Raw genomic sequence first — 15,217 nt, forward strand, 5'->3', positions numbered from 1 at the left:
TTGTCAAGTGTTCGACAGTTTTTTCTTTCTCTTCGCACGCACTGCATATTGTGTCTACCTTTTCACATTTGGCCCGATATGTCTTGGTTCGCAATACTCCCGTCCTGGCCTCAAACAGTAGAGAACTACCCTGAGTAGTATCATAGATTCTTTCTTTGGCAATATCCTGCTTAAAATTTCGATAGATCTCTAGTGCGGACTTCTTAATCATGCCAATTCTCCACATGTCAGTCTCCGTTTCCTGCAGTTCCTTTTTAACCGATAGTTCTTTCTGGTTTGGCCACCTGCTGTTTTCTAAGTATTTACCAGTCAATTTCCTGGTTCGCTTCCTCCATATTGTATTGACATTCTTCATGTACAAGTAGCTGAAAACCTTCATAGCCCAACGCTCCTCCACCATTTCTCTCAATCGCTTCTCAAATTTTATCTTGCTGCTAGCTTCCCTGCCATCAAACGATGACCATCCCATATCACCTTGTACTCCCTGGTTTGGTGTATTCCCGTGAGCTCCTAAAGCAAGCCTACATATTTCACGTTGCCTAATTTCTAATCTTGCTTGAACTTCTGACCTCATGCACAAGACCGCGTTGCTGAACGTCAGCCCAGGAACCATGACCCCTTTCCATATTCCTCTCACAACATTATACCTATTGTAATTCCACAGTGCCCTATTTTTCATCACTGCTGCATTCCTGTTATCTTTAGTCGTCACGCATATTTCGTGTTCCCTCAGGTACTCGGTCCCATCGCTTATCCATACGCCCAGTTATTTGTATTTATCTGTTATCTCTAGCGTGACTTCCTGTATTCTAAACTCACTACCTTTGTTATCATTAAAAATCATGACTACTGATTTTTCCTAACTGAATCTAAAATCTAACCTATCTCCCTCATTACCGCAGATGTCCATCAACCTCTGCAAATCTTCCTTGTTGTCGGCCATTAGCACTATATCATCTGCGTAGATTAATGCTGGTAGTGCCTGATCAATGAGTTTTCCTTGTTTGACTAAAGAGAGGTTGAAGCCAAGTCCCCTTGCCTCTAATTTGGCCTCTAATCCTTGTAGGTACATCATGAATAAGAAGGGTGACAGTGGGCACGCTTGCCTAAGTCCACGTTTCACCACTGTGGGCTTGGATACCTGTTTTTCCCACTTTTTAACTACCTTGTTAGTTTTATAGATTACCTTTAAACGATTAGTGACGCCATCTTTTACACCCAGTGTGTCTAGTATTCCCCACAAGTCCTCTTGAACCACGCTATTGTCCGCTCCCTTGAATTTCTGCAGGCCGGTAGGAAGCTTCACAGCGCAGCGCCTGATCTTGTGAAACGGCGCAGCCATGCAGGCAGGGCATTCAATTCCCTCCCTATTTTTTGTATACTACTGTCCTTCTGTACATCGTAGAACACATAACAGTAATGATAGCAAACAGATCATTGATTCGGGTAGGCTTGGTGTTTTTATTTAAAATGGAACAACGAGGAAGCTGCTGAAGCTCGTGCCTGTATACAGCTGCTTTATATGGAGATGAAACTTTAACGAAAAAAAATGTAATGATAAACAGTAGGCTCATAACAAACAACATTTCTCTGAGGGTGCATGGAATATAAGTCCCATGCAAGGCTAGGATTGCAGTCCTTACTGCATTAATTATGTACACGTACTGCAGGGCATGCAAGTGTATGCAGACACACGCTGACGAAATGACATTTTTTGCTACATACAAACGTGAACCGCACCAAATAAGACGCACGTGTTTGTATAGTCAGGGAACACTCGTGAATATTGATGAAATCACACAGCTCGCTTAGAGTATAAAACAAACACAATTGCGAACAATAAAATGCGACGCTGTTTGAAGAGGCGGACCCAGGTTACGAGGAGAATTATCAGTATGGCATACACACCACGTGTCAAGCTTTTGCAACATCTAAAGAGACTAAATATGGAAAGTTGCCTTTGTAAGTTAACATGACAGTACCAAATGGAGAAGCCACACGAGAGAACAATTCATCGTGGGCTAAAGAATGTGTTTTAAATATTATACACAGCTTTGCAAGATAATATCGACGAGTTTTACTCGTCTAGGTGTGGGAGGTGTAGGCCTGATAAAATGCGATGTTGCTTCAGAGCCTTTCTTTCGTAATATTGCAATTTTATTCAACTCTTTCAAACGCGGCACCGTAAATTTCTACTGGGTGCTCGAACACGGCAAGCAGGTCGCGGGGCAAAATCTTTGTAACATTTTATTACCGAAACAGCGATACTAGCAATGCTTGAGCTGCACTTGCTGTTTTCTAAATTGTAACCTCCTCAATCTCATCACTGTGATCAGGAAACAGAGAGGAAAAGTACAGCAGTAGTACGTAGAGAAATATTCAATTTCAAGCCCTTTAGCAATATCATCTAAACAAATTGCCAGTTCACTGTTGAATTCTCGATGGAAACAAACAGCTGATCAGGGACGCAAGCTTGGCTTGGCACTGGCTTGGCCGTTCATACAGAGCCAAAAGCCGCTGCAGGAAACTGGATTGCGGATCGTATTGAGACAAAATATTTTATACATTTTTGTTTTCTTTGTTTCATTTCTCTAATTGCTTTTGTAATGGCGTGGACCGCGCTTCGTGATCTCATGTACTGGCGCACTGTTTTTAAGTTTAGTATGGCGCACGATAATGCATGATTGCGTGCTTTATTTTAAAAAGGTTCGCGAGTATGGCAGCAACACTGCAATGTCGGGAAGAGGCACGGGGAAGAGGATAGTAGTAGAACCAGTAGCAGCTGCATGCCCGGGTGGAGCGACTGATGCCCAGGTGGAGGAATGTCAACCCGATGCCTTTTGTGTTGGCCATTCTGGCAGTTCCACCGACTTTATAGAAAGAGACGACCCCGTCGCTTGTCCTCTTCTCTTTTCCTTCGGGCATCAGCGACAACATTGACGGACGACGTGTTCGACTTCACCGTGCACGTGAGTATAGGTTGGTTTTTCATTCGAGTGAATTCTTGTTCAGATTTGCAACTTGTCGACTTCATCCTGATCACCTGTCACCGGCAATAAGTCACATACGTGTGATATTTAGGTGAAATAAATGATAATGCACATTTTCTGCTCCATTTGCGTGACTTAGCTACACCAGGACATGAGGTAAAGCCTTTGTCGCCTAGCCACTAGCAGCCAAGATCGATCACTCGCATCCTTCAGTTCACGAATCAACGCGCCTGCCTTAAAATTAGTAAGCTGCTCGCAAAGAAATCTTACCGAGGCAATTTATTTTTCTGTGAACAATGCACAGTAGATTTGTCTTGAATAACTAAAAAAAACTTGAAAAATAAATGTCGCGACCTTTTACAAAACGATGTGTCTCAGAGCTAGACGCGGCATTTTGTAAAAGGCTCATTAAATTCAGTATGCTTTCGTAGTTTCTGCTTGAAATTATTATTGTCTATGAATTTCATGGCCCAATCTTTTGCTTTGGCGGCAAAAACTTTGTTCAGTGTCCCTTTAATGGCAGGTGTAGATGCCATCATTTCAGTCGCAAATCTTTTTGCTAGTCGGTCGGCTGGTTAACAATAAGGGTACTAACTAGAGTTCCAGATTTCATCAGTAACAAATCGTCATGGCTTCATCAGATGCTGCATTATATACATTCAATCCTCGTTTTTAAATAGGTGTACCGTATGGTCCACTGTTACAGGAAACAAGCGAGCTCATGGACAGTGAGCCATGTGGTGCTAACTGGCAGCGAGGCTTGTGAATGGGACGCATGCGCATAGAATCGGGGTGCGCCCAGTTTTGTCTGCCATTTCTCCGCCTGTACGCATGACAGCATTGGAAAGCGCATCCGTATTTTAGCTGCGCAATTTATCTAGCCCAGTGCCTCCTGCTTCAGGGATTTCCTGTGAGCACAAAAAATGCATGATTTTAATCGTTGCTGCAGTGTTTTGCAAGTTGTCACCGTAAAGCACATCATATTTTTCGCATAATGCTCGCTGCAACTAGCAAGTTTCGATGACTCAAAATGCTGTTCAGGTCTGATGTAGCAAACATTTTAAGCTAGTCCTCGTGACCATGAAATATTGGTTTATTAAATAATGGAAGGCAGAGTTGGTATCAGTTGATTTACTGTGTGAAAATGAAAAGTGCGAAGGACCGTGCCTCGCAAGTAAGCCCTGAGAGCATGAGCAGAGAAGTAGCAGATGAGGATGCTCATGCGCTGCATTTCCAAATCTCACCAGCACTAATTCTTGACGGACTGCTGGCCACGCACTAGCGTGTTCTTTTTGAAACAGGACTTTGGCCCTGTAAGCAAGTTCTTGAAGGGCATAAGTAAAACGTAGAATGGGCCCCCTAAATGCACCCATCCTTAAACCATTGGGTTTATGAATTAGTGCCCTTTTCAAAATACAACTATTCTGAGCTATAAATTGTGACAGAACAGTGCACGAAGTTTAAAAATGGGAAAAAAGTCTTTAAATGTCCCCTTTATACATAGTGTTCTTGTGATGTCTCTTCTGCCGTTGTCGCCCTCTCCCGCCATGCCCGGGTAACTCCCTGGGTACCTACGGCAGTTCACGTGCTGCAGTGCGGTTTGTTGGGGGCTCGTCATCTGTTGCTGTGAACGATGTGGAAGCATTGTGGTTTTTTGTTGTCTTACTTTAACGAGCTCATTGGATTAGGAAGGCCTCGCTCGTTCACTCGATACAGGACCAGATAATCAAGATGTGCGACACATATACCAGCCACGGCGTACACCGGCTGCCCGCCACAACCTATGAGGGCCTATTATCTTGCTTTCACTACAAATTGCCTGGCCCAAAAACAAGTGAAAGCTCAAAATCTCTCGAGCCGCAATTTTAAGAGTGGATGTGCGAAGCGCAGCTGCTCCCATCGAAAACTAGTCGTGCAGAGCTAGGCAAGTTTACAAGAGATATAATATTATGAATATATTGTCACGGCCTACGCCACCAAAGTAGCAATACCCCCCCCCCCAAGTGTTTTAAACAGTGCTGATGTTGAGCTTGAGCCTCTTTGATTGCAATTTGTGGAAATAGTCGAGGAAAATATTATACAAGGCAGATAGCGACTTTGCGTGGTGTGTGCCGCGGTAATGCTAGTCATCACTTTATTTTTCGCGTATGCTTTAACACACCTTTCACTTTGTATTTTGCTTTTGTTGTACGCTAATGTATAGTGGAGTCACTGAACATGATAGAGACCGTGTATAGAATTAATTGACTAATTAAAAAAAATCCTGACGCCCAACTTGAACCGATCGGCTATACTTCAAAGTGAGCTAATATTGTTTCCCAGTCTTTATAGTTTGTTTCAATGCAATATCAAATCTCCGCGATCGCCATCACGATTTTAACCGCCTTCCTCGCCATCATGATTTTAACTGCGGACAAGTTTGTATGTACAGTATCTTGGTAAGCTATATCTGTTTGCAGGTAAATACTTGGCTATGGCACTTACCCGTAATGAAGTTGCACCTGAAGATGCAAATATTGCAAAGTTTCTTCAAGTAGCTTTTATTAATCTGCACCAGCCAAATACGCTGGTACTTTTAGGAAAATCGGAATGTGCGTTCTCAATTTCAGGTTATAACTTTCAGCGAAGAAACACCCTAAGCTCTGCTCCCTTTGCGTGGTCTACTAAATCAACTTGCCTCACTAGCAGCTCATAATTTCTCAAACTTGCATCGTGAGGCAAAACTAAACGGGTGCAAGCACGAGGAGACAACATGGCAGTTGTAGGCGATAGATTCGGTTGGTGCCCGGGCATGTTGGTGGCGCATTTCGAAAGTGACGAAAAGGCCCTGCGAGATGCACGTGCACACTTTGTATAGTTGCTGTATTGGACAGCAAACTTTTTTTCTTATCTGAGCAGTTTTACCAAAGGAATCTTCATCATATGGCGTGATAAATGAAGCGAATCCACAGGTTCAACCTCATCATGGCCTCGCTGTGCTTTTGTACTTTTTTTAGCTCACAAAATTTATTTGTACATATAAGCGACAACTTGCCACTAATAAGGCAGCACTTGTTTCTTTACCATATGATCATCTCCGATGTGCTGCTGCCTCAATATTTCAAATTTTCAGCATTTACACCATTGTATGCTAACTTTTCCTTCAAAGTGAGACAAGCCACATGTGTATCGTAGATCAAGAAGCATGCCAGTTTTACGTACTTGCAAGGTAAACATCAGAAATGCACAGTTGATCAAAAATACTAGTTTAATGGTGCATCTACATAGCAGAGCACCTGTGGCACCTCGGGAACAAGATAATGCCACTTATGTTACAAGAGATAATGAAAAAAGACAGGGGATGTTCCGTGAACAAATAGAAACAAAAATAAAATGGCACGTGGCAGTGAGCGAAGGCGGCAAGGGGGGAGGAGCCCGTGGGACTTCAGCGGATGAACGTAAGGTGTGTGTTTAATATGTGGAAGAAAAAAAATTCGAAATTTTGGCGACTGAAATGAGGGTGACTTAGTGAGTGTGCTCATGATGAGAGTAAACACGGTTATTATTTTTTTTCAAATCTCTTTTGAAAGCCACAAAAAATCTGTATGTGGTGCAGCCTAACAGAAGGTCCGTGAAGGCAAATTATGAATTTGTCATTGTACAAAGGCCTTTTTTTTCGTGTGCACCATCCCCGCCGCGGTGGTCTAGTGGCTAAGGTACTCGGCTGCTGACCCGCAGGGCGCGGGTTCGAATCCCGGCTGCGGCAACTGCATTTCCGATGGAGGCGGGAATGTTGTAGGCCCGTGTGCTCAGATTTAGGTGCACGTTAAAGAACCCCAGGTGGTCTAAATTTCCGGAGCCCTCCACTACGGCGTCTATCATAATCATATAGTGGTTTTGGGACGTTAAGCCCCACATATCAATCAATCAATCATGCACACCATAAATAGTGCTCAAAATTTAATTGCATATGTTGTTTTCATCCTCGCTGTATTCCGTGCTGTTTATGATGTAAAAAAAAGTAGCACGCTGAAGTGGTGCTGCTTTTGGGCAACAGTTGAAAATGGCGGGATGCATGAATGCGGAATTCTGCCGCTTACACTCAAATCACTCTTGTGGTCACCTCCCACTGTTTGCAGCATGTGTTGTGTATACACAGCTGCATATTTGCTAGCTAGAAAAATTTGATTTTAGGTGTTTCACGCCATTTTCCATGTAACTATTCCACAATTGCACACATTGATCAGCAGGCTTTCAATTGCGCTGAAGAACACAGGTGCCATAAAATTCATAGTCGATTCTTTCAAGAAACCGTATGTAAAGGCTGAAGCTTCATGCGTACATACACACACACATACCATATTGTTTTTTGTACTTTATGAAAGCTGCGAAGGTCTCATGTGCCTCCAAGCGTAACCTGTCTTATTTATTCTCCATCACCGCAAAAGTTTTGTGAGTTTCAAATAAAAGTACTTTGCGCATGGCCACTTTTGGGTAATTTTTTTGTGTAGGTGTTATTTGAGCAGCCTACAGTGTTTACTTTATAAGCCTGTATGTATATGTTGCATTATAAGGATGCAGAATGTGTGTAGCTGTACAATATAGATGAAGTGTAAAAATTAAGTGTGTCTATTGTAGTGTTCCTGCAACCAATCTTACCCCCGTATTCTAGAACGTCCCTCCACTCAACGCTTCACCTTAACTTGAGATGGCTGATGGGAGCGCCGTCTCTAAGCAGAGAAAATTGCTGCATGTCAGCAATAATCTGCTGTGATTCTCGAGTAGCGCAGCGTCGCTTTCAAACGAGCAGCGGCACAGTGCTCAACTCTGTCAAGTGAAGGGTGAAAGTCGAGTCGGAGAGCGTTTATGAATATGGGAGTTAGTTTTGTTGTCTTGTTAACCTGCCATTAACACTGGATTGATGCTACTTTGCTCTAGCTGTACAGTGCTCTCCAAGGCTCAAGGAGGCACCGCACGGGGAAGGCTCGGAGCAAACCATGCGTGAGTTTCCTTTCATTGTTACACTATGCACGTATTAAGTGATAGACTTTAATGTATGCTATTTGTATTGTGCAAGTTTTTGGGGACATACAACTTCCAACACTTATATGTTCTGACGAAAATCACGCAAGAATGAGAGAAGCTTGTGCAAAAATTATGCAAGAGTGTAAGAAGCTTTTGCAGAAGTCTGTGAAATGAAGTTTTGAAATTTTGTGGCAATGTGTCATTGTACAGTGGTCAACAGTCTTGCTCAGCATGCTTGACTGCAGGGCTCCCGGCTGCACAGGCGCATCTACGGAGTGCCTGATGCATGATGGGCCAAATGTCAGCCTGCACACTGGTGCCTCTTATCCCCGTTTGTCTGTTACATGAGTGTCTCTTGTAAAGGGGATCAACTGTGCTACCTTTTTTTTCGAATGTAATGAGTTCTTTTTCCAGATTATTGTTTTAAGGTAGAGCCTCGCATTTCTATCAAATACTGAAGATTCTATTTTTCCTTCTAGATGCTATGAAGTCACTCCTTGTGTTACAATAGAGTGAACACTGTTATGAGAAAAGCTACTTTATGGAGTTAACTCACTCCATATTGACTTAACACACAGAATTGGTGAAAACTACACTCCATTCCAGCTGCATTATGAATAATATTCATTTGCATACTTCTGTTTCTTTTGTTTGTTTGTTGGCTGGAGGTTTGGAGTATAGGGTGGCCAGAGGGCACTGTGTAGTCTTTCTTCATCTTCCCAATTTTGTGAACATCAATTGATAGCCGTATGGGAAGCAGCCAGCATGCTGAAACAGCGGTGCAAGCATGCAAGATGTTCACCATTGCATGCAGTCAGTTGCTGTGAGCAACCTACTGCATACAATTAACTGCGAGTGGTGAACTAACGCTGCACTATGTGTGCCTCCTGGAAAGCTGCAATGGTAAAGTGCCACAATCGTATAGTAACATGGATAACATCGCAATGGGTTTGTTGAATAATTTTGCAACAGAATCAATGGAGTTTTGGATAAATTTGTGTATCTGCCTGGTTCATCAAAGCTACAGAGTCAAATGCGGTATATACTCGCGTATTATGTGTACTTTTTTTGTCAATCCGGTCATGTGCGAAGCTAGTAGGAATCGCTGGCCTAAAAGCTCAACTGGGAATATATGTTGCAGGCGCTGTCACAGCTGTCTCAAAGCGGATTGTCATTTGTTTGCTAAGCCTGTTCAAATGCCCCCATTTTCTTGAAGTTCTTCCGAACAGTGCTCACAAAAACCAGTTCCCACGACAGGGTTATACCAGAGAACAAAAGTACTCTCCAATAATTGTCGGGAACCCAACGTAAAGTAAGATGCAGACAAGGAAGCGCAATGCCAACACAGTGCTGTGTGTGTCGCCCTTCATGTGTGTGTGTGTTCATTCCTTGTCCCAGTCTTCTATTGCGTTGTGTTCCTTCCGATATCTAACCAACACACCCAAGCTTCTATGCTAAGTCTTATTCAACGCACTCTTCTGCTGGCTCCCATACCGAATATTGCATGTCGAAGAACTCCACGCTGATGTGCTTAGCGGTAACACGGTTTCAGTTTTCTTCGGTAAGCTTTATAACGGTAAAAACGAAATAACCAGATGGCGAAACCGGAAAAAAAATGAGTGCGAAAACCTGTCTCATCTAGTTGATGTGACAGGTCCTTGCACGCATTCAACATCTGTGCTGTGTCTCGGGAATACATTCTTGCCGTGGAAGAGGTGGGAAGATAGGAGGCAAACCTTTAGGCAATTTGGACTGCACATAAACAAGTTTCAGTTTTCAAGTTCGATATTCCTGGGAAAGCATAAAAGTTCATGGAAGAAGGGACCTTGCACTTAGTCCATTTTGTGTAAGACTGCACTCGCCTGCTCGACAAGAGATGTGCCCGACCAGAGCATCATGAAGTCAAATGTGTCTGTGTGTGTGCTGGCAAGGTGGCTCTGGCTGGTTGGGGAGGGCAAAGTATGCGAGCAAAAAGTTTCTTGTAGTAAAGCAGGCTGGCTAATTATACTGGTGAGCAAATTATGTGAGGATGAAAATTTGCGAGTAAATATGGTATGTACTCTTGTATGTTTCAGCTCTATTGCTACGGATCCTGCGGATCCAACTTGGCATCCGGCAGCAACAAAGAGAGGTTCTGCAGGAGGTGCGACAGCTGAAGCACAAGGTACGGCTCTTGTCCGTGCCTCAGCACGCCCAGCCAGCACAGCGCCCCTCTGACCTTCCCCGGCTGCCTGCTGGTACAATTGGAGAAGTGGAGGCAGCAGAGGCAGCTGTGCAGAGTAAAGCTGTGGCTGCGGCTTTGGTGTATATTTCTTGATTTTTAATATGCCTATGTAACATGCAGAAATTTAGTACTGCTTTAAGATACTGTGTTTCGGGAAACAAACTAGTCAGGTTATCTCATGAGCCACTGTACTACAGTCGAATATGAATAATTCGTACTCAAAGAGGCCAGAAAATTTGTTCAAAATAAAAGAAGTTCAAAATAATGAAAGTTGCCGTAATTACTTGAATCTAACACGCACCTTTTTTCCGGTTAAGAGAGTTCATAAGTCGCATGTGCGTTAAAATCGAGTACGAAAAAAAATGAATATGGTCATTCTATTGCCATCGCCACTTACAAAATGGCCGCCGCCTACGTGCGTCGGCATGGCGCGTCGGTCATTTCTGCCTATGTGTTTCCCAGGCGCGGCACTTCATACGTGTGCTGAGGAGTTCGTCATCTTGTAGTACATTAGCATCGACGACATGGTAGGGCCGACTCCAAAAACTCGACGAGTGCACCACAATGCTGCTTCTAAAAGAAAAGTCGTCGCGTGTGCCGGAACGGACAGAAATCGGGCCGCATCGCGGTCATTCGGAGTTCCCGAAACGTGCGTGTGGGACTGGCGGAAACAAAAGCAGAATATTGTCGACAGCAAAGATTCACGCAAAGGCTTCAGTGGACCAGAGCAGGGTCGGTTTCCACAAATTGAAGAGCTGCTCGGCGAGTATGTGATTAAGCAGTGAGCGGCACAGCGACCCGTGACGACAGAACTGCTCCAAGTGCAGGCTATGCAGTTAGCCTTAGAAAAAGGGCTAATGCAGAGCCATTTTAAAGCGAGCAGGTGCTGGCTAACGAACTTTATGAAGAGAAAAGGTTTTTCCCTCCGAAGGCGAACGGGCATATGCCGGAAGTTGCCGGAGGAGTACGAAGAAAAGCTTCAGAGTCTTCAGAGGTTCCTCCTAAACTTGCGGCACAACAACGGCTACTTGCTTGGGCAAATCGGGAATGCCGATCACACGCCTCTTTACTTCAACATGCCTGGCACCACAACCGTCTAGGAGAAGGGGGCGAAGCAAGTTTGTGTACTGGCATCGGGCCACGGTAAAACTAGAGTGACAGCAATGCTCTGTTGCACGTCAGATAGACATAAGCTTCCCCCGTACTTCATATTTAAACGGAAAACGCTCTCAAAAAGAGTCGTTTTCGCGAGTGGTGTGATCAAGCGGGCCAACGAGAAAAAAGGGTGCGCATTGCAACCGATGTCTTAGTGTTTTTTTTTTTTGGAAATCGGGCGCGCGTTACAATCGAGGGCGCGGTAGAATAGAGTAAATACGGTAAACGAGCGGAGGGCTCACCATGCAGTGATGCATGTGCATGGAGAAGTTTTATTCACAAATTACAGGACATCCGTCATTAATTAAAGTAGTCAATACATGTCTATACACGTTGGCCTTGCAACGAGAACAAGTTTTGCGTGCAGTTTGCAAAGCATTTGTACTTCGGCTTCAGTATTCTCCTGGCAAAAGAAGTTGCGCGCGGCAATGTCCAGTGCTGACACTCTTCGAAGACAACTGTGTTTCCACTGTTACCATCTGCGCTGCAGCCGGAGCGTGGCCAGCACATGATGAGAATGGAGGAGCGTCTCCACCTGGAGAAAAGCAGATCGGCATTCGAGAGAGAAACACTCCGCGGCAGCTTTTTTTTTTCTCTTCATGCGCGGTGTTGAAAGGAGAAGAGTCTCTACTTAGCAGGAACGAAAAACAGGGAAGCGTGACACCGGCGCGTTGCAGATCGGCATGAGAGAGCCAACTCTCTGTGACAGCTTTTTTTCCCCTCGTTCTCTTCATGCGCAGTGTTAAGAGGAGAAGGGTCTCTACGTGGCAGGGACGGAAAAAGCCGAAGCGGGGCACAGGAATGTCGCAGATTGGCATTTGGCAAACATTCCACCGTGGTCTTTTCTTTCCTTTTCTTCATTTTCTTCTTCAAGCACAGCGATGAGGTGTCTGAAGTGCCACCGCAGGATTGGGCGGGGTGCTGAGAGCATTTTCGGAGCGCGGTATAGCTTTGATAGGACCACAGCGTCAGTTCGAATTAAGTGTGTTGGAATTAATGAGATTCCACTGTATTTACTATAGTCTGTGAAGTCCGAGTGAACTGTCCTAAGCTAGCAGACGATGTAGGCGGCATCGTGTGTTTGATGGGCAGTGACTAGCAATAGCCTGCTTAAAACAGACATTCAGTAATTTTGTTCATTTATCACCCTATTTCGTGTCCGCTGCCGCTCTCTCTACTTTGAGCTACAGTTCACCCTGCCTTGTGTTAGCCGATTTCTTACTTTTTTAAAAATCTAACATGCACCCAATTTCGCAGTGTGAAGAAAAATGCACCTTTGTTTATTGTGATGAGATTTCTATAGCGACATGCCTCTTTGTTGGCTATCACAGAAAAATATAAACAGCAAATGGTGCGACCATCTAGTGCGACCTTTATTTTCTTATCAGTTTCATCTATGACCAAGATTTGGTCGCTCTAAGGTTGCCTCTTAGTACGCCTTGATCATGTTCATTTATCTTGTTGTGCTCTGCTTACAATGCATTGATTAAAAACATGTCCAAGCTTCTTTTTGAATTCCACATATTTTATCGTTTTTCACCTGTAGAAGCAACTCCTGGTCAACATTCAGGCAAAGACATTGTAACCTCGAAGAAACGTGTATTGGAATTTGAGCACTGTACAAAGTAATTATACTATTTCATAGCTAGAATCAATATTTATTAAGGGTTATAACAGTGTTGTATTTGATTTCATAACAGCGAAACTGCATTCAGAGAAGGACTCTGAAAGGTTCTCACACTGAGTGTGAGAGGGCTGATGTGGAAACCATTTTAGGTCAAGTGAGTTGAAGTTAGCGTAAAAAAACAATGAAATGTCGTGATGCCCAAAAATTCAAGTTGTTGTTTTCAGTGTCCTCTTCTTGCAGATTTCTATCATGAAAACATTTCGATGTGCTGTTGCGTTTACCCCATCTATGCTTCTTGCATTTTTTTACAGCGCAAGCACCTCCTGCAGATTGGGGGACGTGGCCTCCGAGAAATTGGTGTGAATGCCATGAAGGCTGTATTGGCACATGCCGTGCAAGTGCTGTACAGCCTTCATGGCAGAAAAGGGAAAAGGGCCTTTGTGAACCTGAGGCTCTGTAGATTAGTGACAGGTTAGACTTGTTCATTGTTTTATGTGTGTGTACCCTTGTGTATTCTCTGTACTGCAGTGCTTCATGTGTGCTATGGTATTTCTGTTCTCGTATGCAGGTGTCATCTGCCAAAAAGCAGGGTGCGACCAGGCGGAGGCCCTCAACTGTATTAAGAGATGGCTGCCAGGGTCTGGTGACCGCTGTGGGGGCAGGAAGCGGCTCTTCAGAGAAGCATTTGTTGTGGAGCAGCCCGATGATCCCCACTCTCAGAGTGCAGATTATCGGCTGCTCGCGGCAGCTGGCTTCCTGCCCAGCCACAGCAGCCAGGGCCTTGACAGCACCACTGTCACTGTGCCCCCAACGCAAGCTGACCTGCAGTAGAGCGGGCCTTTTTTAGTTGTGTATATATATTTTTCAATGTATACATTTTTTGTTGTACCAAATAAATAAAAAAAACAAAGAATAAATAGTCTGCAGACTGTCGGTGGTGCACTGTTCGGCTAGCTTATGCTGATTCGGAAGCACCATCACCATGTTTTAGTTACAAAAAAATGCTCTAAACTATGAATATTCTCGATTACCATGTGGGGGACATATGTGGAGATTGCAAGTGGGGGACATGCGCTTTCAAAATTTACTTCCTAACGATTTTTTCGATCTGCTGTACCAAATACCAGTACCAAATAAAGCACTCGCTATTGCAAAAGATAAATTGGTAAAAAAATAAACTACACTTCTAGTGTTAGCAAAGGGAATGAGGTATAAAAGATGAAATAGATCGAGTAACTGCTTTCAGTTCTCAGCATTCAATTTTCTGTTGCCCCAAGTATACAGGGCTGCAAAGCTACAAGAGCGGGTCATCGAGGCATATTGTTTAAATCTTCCGGTAAGAAAAATTCGCTCCTAATAATGGTTACATAATGGCAAGCCAATCAGTAGCCAATATTCGTCGTGCAGGAAACATCGGTGTAATAACGGCATTTGATTGGCTGCAATGTGGCCCTGGATTGGTCCAATGTCGGTCGTACATCCGTAGCCAATATTCGTCGTGCAGCAAACATCGGCGTAAAAATGGCATGTGATTGGCTGAAATATGGCCCAATGTTGGCCGAACATTGGCAGCTTTGTCGGCAATACGATGGGCCTTCGTCGGCCCAATGTTGGTTGCATACTGGCTAAAACGTCGGCCCATCATTGGCTTGAACGTCGGCCCGACATTGGAAGAAGTTGCACTTCCGACGTCGGCCCGACGTCGGTGCCGATGTTAGCCGATGTTGGTCCAAGATTGGTCCAACGGTGGCGTGCTGCCTGGGAACGAGTACGCGCGTGCCTATTCAAAAACTAGTATGCGCGTGCGCCTTCCAAAACGAGTATGCGCGTGCGTATTCCGAAACGAGTATGCGCGTGTGCATTCAAAAAAGAGTATGCTTGTGCGCATTCAAAAACGAGTATGCGCGTGCCTATTCGAAAACTAGTATGCGCGTGCGCATTCAAAACGAGTATACGCGTGCGCATTAAAAAGTGAGTACGCGTGTGCATATTCAAAAACGCGTATGCGCGTGCGCATTCAAAAACGAGTACGCGCGTGCCTATTCCGAAAGGAGTATGCGCGTGCGAATTGAAGAACGAGTACGCGCGTGCGCATTCAAAAACGAGTATGTGCTTCGCATTCCAAAACGAGCATGCGCGTGCGCATTCCAAAACGAGTATGCGCGTGCGTATTCCGAAACGAGTATGCGCGTGTGCATTCAAAAACGAGTATGGGCG

The 15,217-nt window shown here is 44.3% G+C and overlaps 1 protein-coding gene across 1 annotated transcript; it reads left to right on the forward strand.

The window, feature by feature from the left end:
• The first annotated feature begins 1,883 nt into the window (after positions 1 to 1,883).
• Positions 1,884 to 14,044, forward strand: LOC142768754 (uncharacterized). The gene is made up of 5 exons (XM_075870754.1): positions 1,884 to 2,969; positions 7,908 to 7,970; positions 10,070 to 10,158; positions 13,312 to 13,471; positions 13,569 to 14,044. The coding sequence occupies exons 2-5, from the start codon at positions 7,967 to 7,969 to the stop codon at positions 13,829 to 13,831; spliced, it is 516 nt and encodes a 171-aa protein (XP_075726869.1). The 5' UTR covers positions 1,884 to 2,969; positions 7,908 to 7,966; the 3' UTR covers positions 13,832 to 14,044.
• Positions 14,045 to 15,217: the final 1,173 nt, after the last annotated feature.

The sequence above is a fragment of the Rhipicephalus microplus genome, chromosome 8 (genome assembly GCF_043290135.1).
Source record: "Rhipicephalus microplus isolate Deutch F79 chromosome 8, USDA_Rmic, whole genome shotgun sequence".
Taxonomy (NCBI): domain Eukaryota; kingdom Metazoa; phylum Arthropoda; class Arachnida; order Ixodida; family Ixodidae; genus Rhipicephalus; species Rhipicephalus microplus.

Excerpts from the sequence above, each read along its gene's own strand:
- LOC142768754 (XM_075870754.1), top strand. Across the intron at positions 10,159-13,311 it reads TGCGACAGCTGAAGCACAAG|CGCAAGCACCTCCTGCAGAT; the intron begins GTACGGCTCTTG and ends ATTTTTTTACAG. Across the intron at positions 13,472-13,568 it reads GCTCTGTAGATTAGTGACAG|GTGTCATCTGCCAAAAAGCA; the intron begins GTTAGACTTGTT and ends TCTCGTATGCAG.